General features: G+C 34.3%; 1 protein-coding gene across 1 annotated transcript; it reads left to right on the top strand.

Annotated features, from left to right (window-relative positions):
• Positions 1-666: 666 nt before the first annotated feature.
• Positions 667-2,667, top strand: LOC111896942 (adenosylhomocysteinase). The gene is made up of 2 exons (XM_023892915.3): positions 667-1,445; positions 1,659-2,667. Exons 1-2 carry the CDS (start codon positions 735-737, stop codon positions 2,403-2,405), a joined length of 1,458 nt encoding a protein of 485 aa, XP_023748683.1. The 5' UTR covers positions 667-734; the 3' UTR covers positions 2,406-2,667.
• Positions 2,668-9,302: the final 6,635 nt, after the last annotated feature.

The following is a 9,302-nucleotide window of genomic DNA, read 5'->3' as shown; positions in this document are numbered from 1 at the left end:
CTCAAACCTCTTCTTCGCTCCATCTGAGTAACTAATCACGAGATAATTCGTAAAAAACCAGCAAAATGAAGATCGATCTTCATGTATACAACCATTTGAGCGATTTTTAGTTGGGTTGCAATAGAAGAAAAGGAAAGATGAAAGCGACAATAGAATATGTTATTTAGATTTTAAATGAAGGGTGAAGTAGATCAATTATTCAAGCGTTAGATGACATCCGACGTGGCTGGGGAGATGACATATTTTAATGACTTGTAACATACAACCTAATGATTAGGAAGAGGTTCAACGGATGATCCTTCACTTTTTAGAAATGACTTTAAAAACCCAAGAAATAATAATTTATACCATTAGAAATCTAAAAAAAAAACCAAAAAATACGTCTTAAACCAAAATAACTTTATTAGGCTACAATAACATTTTACCTTATTTTTAACTACATTTTAATGACTTGTAACATTTTACCTTCATTTATAATTTACAAGGAAATGAAATATCTAGTTCTAAATAAGCGTGAAGGAAATGATTTCTTAGAGAAGATATAATTTTTTTAGCTAGGTGGGACCCAATCTTACGACCGTTAATCTAAAAAAATCCTCACAGATGAGATCTGGACCGTTAATCTCTGTCACTTAAACCCTATTTATAACCCTCCATTCCCCAACTCTGCTTCTTGCCTTACCCATCCTTTCTCTGAGAGCCTCCAAGATCCGATCTACAAACCCTCATTCACCATGGCTCTCACCGTCGAGAAAACCTCCACCGGCCGTGAGTACAAAGTCAAGGACATGTCCTTGGCCGACTTCGGCCGCCTGGAACTCGAATTAGCCGAAGTTGAAATGCCCGGTCTCATGTCTTGCAGGACGGAATTCGGTCCTTCTCAGCCTTTCAAGGGTGCCAGAATCACTGGCTCCCTCCACATGACAATCCAGACCGGTGTCCTCATCGAAACTCTCACCGCTTTGGGTGCTGAGGTTAGATGGTGTTCCTGCAACATTTTCTCAACTCAAGACCATGCCGCCTCCGCCATCGCCCGTGATTCCGCTGCCGTGTTCGCCTGGAAGGGGGAAACTCTACAGGAGTACTGGTGGTGCACGGAGCGTGCTCTAGATTGGGGTCCCGGCGGTGGTCCCGATTTGATCGTTGACGATGGTGGTGACGCTACTCTATTGATTCACGAGGGAGTGAAGGCTGAGGAGGAGTTTGAGAAGACCGGCAAATTGCCCGATCCGACTTCCACCGACAACGCTGAGTTCCAGATCGTGTTGTCGATCATTAAGGAAGGTCTAGCAGTCGACCCCAAGAAGTACCACAAAATGAAGGATAGGTTGGTTGGTGTGTCTGAGGAAACCACCACTGGTGTTAAGAGGTTGTACCAGATGCAAGCCAATGGTACTCTGCTTTTCCCTGCCATTAATGTCAATGACTCTGTCACCAAGAGCAAGGTATGTTCATCGTAATTCATCTATAGATCTCGTCTTATTTGTTCTAATGCTTGTGGATCATCCCTTAGATCTAAACTAATAGGGTTTTAGGTTTTTAGATCTGTTATAATGCTGTGATTGTGATTCGGATCTGATAACGATTGTTCACTTATGAATGAATCATTAGCACTTTTATGGATCCGAATTCAATGCTAACTTGAAACCTGTTCGCAGTTCGACAACTTGTACGGATGCCGTCACTCTCTCCCCGACGGTTTGATGAGAGCCACTGACGTCATGATCGCCGGAAAGGTCGCAGTCGTCTGCGGATACGGAGACGTCGGAAAGGGTTGCGCCGCCGCAATGAAGCAAGCCGGAGCACGTGTCATCGTGACAGAAATCGACCCAATCTGCGCCCTCCAAGCCACCATGGAAGGTCTCCAAGTCCTCCCCTTGGAAGACGTCGTCTCCGACGCCGACATCTTCGTCACCACCACCGGAAACAAAGACATCATCATGGTCTCCGACATGAGGAAGATGAAGAACAACGCCATCGTCTGCAACATCGGCCATTTCGACAATGAAATCGACATGCTCGGACTTGAAACCTACCCAGGTGTGAAGCGCATCACCATCAAACCACAAACTGACAGGTGGGTCTTCCCTGAAACCAAGACCGGAATCATCATCTTGGCTGAAGGTCGGCTCATGAACTTGGGTTGCGCCACCGGCCACCCTAGTTTCGTGATGTCATGCTCTTTCACCAACCAAGTTATCGCTCAGCTTGAGTTGTGGAAGGAGAGAACCACCGGAAAGTACAAGAAGGAGGTCTATGTTCTACCTAAGCATCTTGATGAGAAGGTTGCTGCACTTCATCTTGCAAAGCTTGGAGCTAAGTTGACAATTCTTAGCAAAGATCAAGCTGATTACATCAATGTTCCAGTTGAAGGTCCATACAAGCCTCTTACTTACAGGTACTGAAAACTGTTGCTTTTTGATGGGGATTTTGAAGAGGAGAAGAATATGGTTTAGTTTTGTTTGTTGAATTTTAATGGTGGTGTTTAGTGGGGAGAAGAAACTGATTGGTCTTTTTTTGTTGAAAGGCCTTGGTTTGAATAAGGAGTGAGTGTGAAGGTTTGTGTAACACAAATTTTAGTTGTTTTTGGGTAGAGGTCTTGCTTTTGTTGGATTTTGGTTGTTAATTCATGAGGAGATTAAAGAAAAGAAAAAAGAATTATTTGCATTGGTAAAGGGCTACAGTGAAGTGTGTAATTGATATTTGATGTTTAGTAGTGATTTGCATTTCTCTTTATAAAAGGGGTCCTGATAGTTTTCATACATCCACTGAAATTTTTATATATTGACGTTAATACCCTTCAATTTAATTAATAATTAATAGAGAGAGAAGATCCAATTTCCAAACTGTGAAGACTATTTTCTCCTTCTCCTTTGTTGATGCTTCTTCACTCTCTAATATCTATGTATCTTTGCGTGTTTTTTGATCATCAGAAGTTCTTTTTTCACTATTGTGCATATAGTGTGAATGATTTTCCTGTGGTTATTTTGCAATGGTAAGTTACTGATGTTATGAACCTTTGAAAGACACAGTTTGCAAATGGAAGTTATCTTTCAACTTTCAAGATGGATTGAATCGTTTGTTTGTTGTGGCTACTTCTTTGTTGTGATTCTTGATTTAATCTGGTGCATCTTTTAGTGTCAGAATTTAACATTGTCGGCCTCTTTCAAACTTTAATGATCCATTAGGAGGTATTGAGTGATTTTATAAGGTCTGTTATTGTACTCTGTGTTATTGTACTCTGTCCACAGGGGCAAATTACTTCACCATTGTTGATTCCTCAAGAAAGATGGAAACGAGTACATTAGAAATAATGGCACAAAAGATGATATTCTAGTAATTGCATCAAAGAGAAGGAAGTATCAAGTTTTCTTAGTGATACCATATCATCAAATGACCACACCATTTTGAGTGGAAGAAGATGAGGTGGAGGTATTTTTGTACCTTAGGCTGACACGTCAAGCTTATGTGGCGTTGAACCTAAACACTAATGACTTTTAACATATTTAACCGTTTTAGATTAATTCATATCACGTCAAGCTCAAGTTTGTTTTGGGAAGAACAATCGGAAAATAGATGAAAACAGACCGTTTATGGACGTGTGAGGGAGTGGTGCTGTTGGTTTGTGGTTTATGGTGAGAGAGAGGTATTCACCGTATTTTAGGGATAGGATTACATTTAAATTTGATTTTTTAATCCATATTAAATGAAAGGCACAATAGACAATTTCATTTAAAAATATATGGATCTATCAAAAAAATCGTGGAAGTACCAATTCCGTTATAAAAGAGAGAACCACTCAAATCCTCCTTAATAAATGAAGGTTTTTTTTGCCACATGTCAATCTTTTATGAGTTTTGACACTTGTCATTTTGTGGTATTTTTAAAATAAATATTATCCACTTGTCAATTTTTGGTTTGTTTCAATTTTTAAAATTAAAATCATATACTTATATATGTAAATGTAAATTATTAAATATCATATATATGATATTAAATTGTAATAAATACATTTCTTTCTTTCTTATTTTAAAGTTTTACATTAAAAAATATTAAAAAAATATTTTTTATTTACATTTTAATGTTTAATATTTTTTTAAATCAGCCCGTGTAGTACACGGGGCTCACACCTAGTCTATCCTAATAAATGAAGATCATTTTGCCAAATGTCATCTTCTCATTAAATTTGCCACATGTAATTTTGTAAATTTTTTGATTAATTTTATATCGGTTTTTTTGAATTAAATCAATTAATATGACACATAATACTAAATTTATATATGTAAAGTATTAAATATATTTAATGTGATAATAAATGCAAAGAATCTTAAAATAAATCTATGTGATATATTAAATTACATTGAATATGATAATAAATTTAATGAATATGATAAAATAATCATTGATATTATGGATGATCTTCTTAATAGTAATTCTATTTATTCATTAGAATATGTCTATTTATTTTGAAATTTTATTTTATAAAATTCTTAATCTTTAAACTTTGATATTTTTTTTAATCAACCCGTGTAATACACGGGTTTCACACCTAGTGCATATAATGAGCCAATGAGATTATGCATTTATTTTGAGAATCGTCACATTTTTTTCAAAACTAAGATTGGTAGGCGTGGGCATCCTTATTAGGCTATAAACGAACATTACGAACAAATAAATAAATACAAATGAGTTTAATTGTTCATGCTAAACAAAATAAATTGACATATATAAACAAAACGAAGATAAATAAACATAATTGACATAAAAATATAAAGAAATTTAATTTAACGAACGTTTATGAAAAAATAGACTTTCTGCCGAACGGTTCGTTCATTAATAAAACAAATGAACTTTTTGCTGAACGGTTAACGAAACGACGAGAGAACAAACATAAACAAAATCATGTGATTGCCATGATTATGAGATAAGCAAAAAGTTGGTGTAATTTGAAATTTTATATAATTTTTTTTTTATTTTTTTGTCAATTAACAAAAAATTATCAATAAACACGTTAAAATTAGTGAAACGAAAAAGATGGAAATATATAAGGGTATTCTTCTGAAGGGCTTAAACAAATTTTTTTTCTAAAATCATAAATTTTTTTATAGGAAAATTTCAGCAAAAATTTCGTTATTTTGGGAAACTAACGATTAAATTCCATTTTTTTTAAAAGAAAAGCCAAGAATGGACAAAAATTTTCACTTTCATCTTTTTGACATTTTCAACAGGCCATGAGACTAAATAATATTTTTTTTCAAAATAATGAGATTTTGTATGTTTTTATATATATTTAAATGTATACATATTTTTTTTACGTATTTATATGAATTTTAAGTATTTTTACGTACTTTTATGCAAGGCTGTACAAAACTTTTCATGTTAGTTAGTTGGGAAATCCAATTTAAGAGATTAATCAGTTGGGTGATGATTAATCGGAGATTCGAAATTATTAGTTCTTTAGTTTTTAAAAAATTAAGTATGACTAATATAATAAAAAAGTCCGTAAATATCAGTAATGTTACAACAAAATAGGTTAATGTGATTAATAAAACACTAACAATTGTTAAATAGTTTTTATTGAGATATATAACTTCTTCAAAATGTTAAAATTTTATCGTTTGCTACTGCTTTGGTCATTGTTGTAAGTAGAGATTAATCGCTAGTCGTTTTCTAATGGAAAAATGAACTAAATGCCCTACGAACTTTTTAAGGTTTATCCGTTGAGTCCTTAAAGTTTTTGTCGGACTTTATGGGTCCCTAAACTAGAATATGACATGCTCTTTTAGTTTCTGTCAACATGTAATTGTCGGTTTAGTGACCTTTTACACAAAAAACTCTCATTGTGTCCCTATAAAGCCAAAAAAATAAGTTTGGAGATTAATTCGTACAAAAAAACTCTCATTTTCTTCTAAAGCTCGTACACTCTCAATTCCTATTGATCCTCGAACTTATTTTTTTTTTGGCTTTATAGGGACACAATGTGAGTTTTTTTTGTCTAAAAGGTTACTGAACCGGCTATTACAGGTTGACAGGGATTAAAAAAGCAGGTCATATCCTAGTTTAGGGACCCAGAAAACCCGACAAAAACTTTAAGGACTCAACGGGTAAACTCTAGAAATATCGTAGGACATTTTGTGTCATTTTCCCTTTTCTAATTGGTCGTGTAGCGTCTAAAGACTAATCAGAGATTAATCAGGACCTAGTCGATGTTTTTACAGCAATGCTTTATGTTTTTTGGTATATTCTTCACATATTTATGTATTTTTAAGTATTTATATGTATCATTTTAAATATTTTTATGTATTTTGTTATAATTTTTTTTTGTATTAATGTATTTTTTTTATTTCAATTTTCATCGAAAAGATAACTATTAGACCTTATAAATGAAAAAAAACAATCACAATACTTCAAAACATATATTATTCAAATATGATCCTTAGCAATCAACATTATTTTTTGCAGTTAAATCTTCATTTATTAATTCAATTTGTAGATGAACAAAGTTTACGAATATCTTTGTTAACAACAATTATTTGTGTAAACTTTATTCATCTATAAACTGAATTCAAGAAAACATGGAAGATTTTACCTCTAAAGCAGGGACAGACGCAGAAATACACAGTAGGTGTTGCCGCGGTTGAAGAGGTGTTGCCGGTGTATGAAAAATAGGCAAAAAACCAAAAAAATCGTAATGTTTTCCATTGCGTACGGGAAAACTAGGTGTTGCCGGTGCCACACCGGGACACCAAGTAAAACCGTCCCTGCTCTAAAGTTAACATTGATTGCTAAGGACCGTCATGAATAATATATGTTTTGAAGTACTTTAGTGTTTTTTTTAATTACAAAGTCTAACAGTTAACTTTCAATGAAAATTGAAGTAAAAAAATTACATAAATACGTAAAAGATATACTAAAATACTTTAAAAATACATATAAATACGTAATACAATACATTTATTCATTTAAAATACCTAAATATGTAAAAAAACTAGATAAAAAACATAAAAAAATCACATAAAGACCTGAAAAATATACAAAATAGATAAATGTACGTAAAAATATTTAAAAATTCATATAAATACATAAAAAATATGTTTATATGTTTAAAATACATAAGAAAAACATTAAAACTATATAAAAAACTTAAAAACACACACATCCGTAAAAATATAGAAAAATACTCCACCTAAAAGGATGCCACGTGTCATTACCCAGAAATCGCCCCGTCACTCTGCCGACCACTTGTGCGGCGCCAAGACAGGGTGCGTGACGCACAATACCTTTTCTAGCCTACATAATGCTCACGAATGCAGCTCATTTCTCACTCAATCCTCCAAGATCTTTCTAGAAATCTCTCGTACTTTTAGTCTCTTTTACCCCCCGAGTTTCCGATTACTTTCGCGAGGCCCTGCGGTTCCAGAGTGACGAAAATTAGAAGCTCCCGAATTAGAGTTCTGCTCACATAATTCCCGGTTTTCATCAAAATGCTCTTTAAGTTAGGCTACACTTATTTGATTCAAGTGTAACTTTTAATTATAATCATAGTCATTATTATGAACCTATAATTAAGACTTATCGGTAATTCCAAGTCATTATACTGATTGATCTACTTACATGGATGAGGTCTAGGCTGTATTTAGTGACGTGTTTAAAGTGAGCTTTGAAAACAGTATACTTTGTATACCAAACAAACCCCACCTCCGATATGATCCTACCTGGTTGTTCCTTACTTGATAGATCTTGATGAAGACATTGAGATTAATGAGGAATCTAGACTATTATTTAAATAGTCGCTAGGGTTATGAAACTAGGCTAAGACCTAGTATTATACAGTTAGCTCTTTGAAAAGTTTGAAGGCGCAGTACTGGCCTAACTTTGAGTCACCTACTTCTATCAGGTGTGTGCATAGTTACTTTCAACTTACATATAGATACTAGTATTCTAAATGCTTAATGTTGTGTGTGCTGTTTTTGTTATGTTTAACATACTTGTACAATATGATATGATTGTTACTTGATCTAATCGTATATTATACTTAATAATATGATAGGATAGTAAAGGGATGTGCGAAATAATAAATGAAAAGTTGTGATACGATCCTATAAGATAGTGGCCGTGATAGGTTAAGTGAGAGTTGTGCAAAATAATAAGTCGTGACTTATCGTGCCTATCCATAGTACTATTATACCGTCATGCCTACCCAGAGTATTATTGTACTGTCGTGCTATTTCCAAAGTATTATTATTATACTGTCGTACCTACCCAGAGTACTATTGTACTGCCATGCTATGTCCAAAGTATTATCATACTGTCGTGTCTAATCATTTAGGGAAACATAGATGAATAATGTCAAATATCCTTTAGAAACGATATCTCGATATCATCACTTTAGGATTAGGAATAGAGAATCACAGGAATGAGGTAATTGAGATATTTAAATGTTGAAGATTATATGATTAAAAGAATGTAACACCCCGAAAACCATGATAAAATTTTTCATTTTTATAAAACATTCTATTAAAACCATAAGACAGTAAACCATTATTTAAAAATTAAATCAAAGAATTAAAGTATCAAAATCTCTCAAAACATAAATCAATAGGCGGATGTGTACGATCACGCATTCGCCTTCCCACAATGAATGCATACTAGGCCTACAACACAATATTGGACCGCTCCCGAGCCTACAACATAAAGTTGGACCGCTCCCGAGTTTGTTGGCCCACCGCACAAAACAATATCGACTCAACCCAACCACACTATCCTAATTCTACAACACGAAGTTGTACCGCTTCTGAGCCTACAACATATAACTGGACTACTCCCTTGGGCCTACAATATCTACTGGACTGCCCGGGTATCTTGGCCTTTAGCACAAAGCAAAATCACCTCAACCCATCCACACCATATCGACATATGCAACAAATAAACATAAACATATAACTAGCAAGTACACGTAATCATACTGATATACCAATATAACACTTCACTATAGAATAACAACATCCTATATACAAAGATACATAACATTACCTAATGAGCCGACATTAGTGCCGTCGACCCACAAGTATAATGAAGAAAACTCACCTCAAAGTCCAAAAGATAGTTGGACTGATCATTGCTCCAAATACCCACTCTACAGGTTACCTATACAACAAACAGGGACCAAGCCTCAATCTACTACTCAAAATACCCTAAATAACTTAAGATCAAACTTGGTCAAAATCAACGGTCAATGGTAAAAAAGTCAAGAGTCAACATCCAGCCAGTTTATGCCATGCGTAATTAGATTACCTCCTGCG

The sequence above is a fragment of the Lactuca sativa genome, chromosome 1 (genome assembly GCF_002870075.4).
Source record: "Lactuca sativa cultivar Salinas chromosome 1, Lsat_Salinas_v11, whole genome shotgun sequence".
Classification (NCBI taxonomy): Eukaryota; Viridiplantae; Streptophyta; class Magnoliopsida; order Asterales; family Asteraceae; genus Lactuca; species Lactuca sativa.
Note: the sequence above shows the minus strand (reverse complement) of the source record. Positions and strands in the feature narration are given on the sequence as shown.

Bases quoted from the DNA above. Each gene is read 5' to 3' on its own strand.
- LOC111896942 (XM_023892915.3), top strand. From the start codon at position 735: ATGGCTCTCACCGTCGAGAAAACCTCCACCGGCCGTGAGTACAAAGTC. The intron at 1,446-1,658 runs GTATGTTCATCG...ACCTGTTCGCAG, and splicing joins ACTCTGTCACCAAGAGCAAG to TTCGACAACTTGTACGGATG.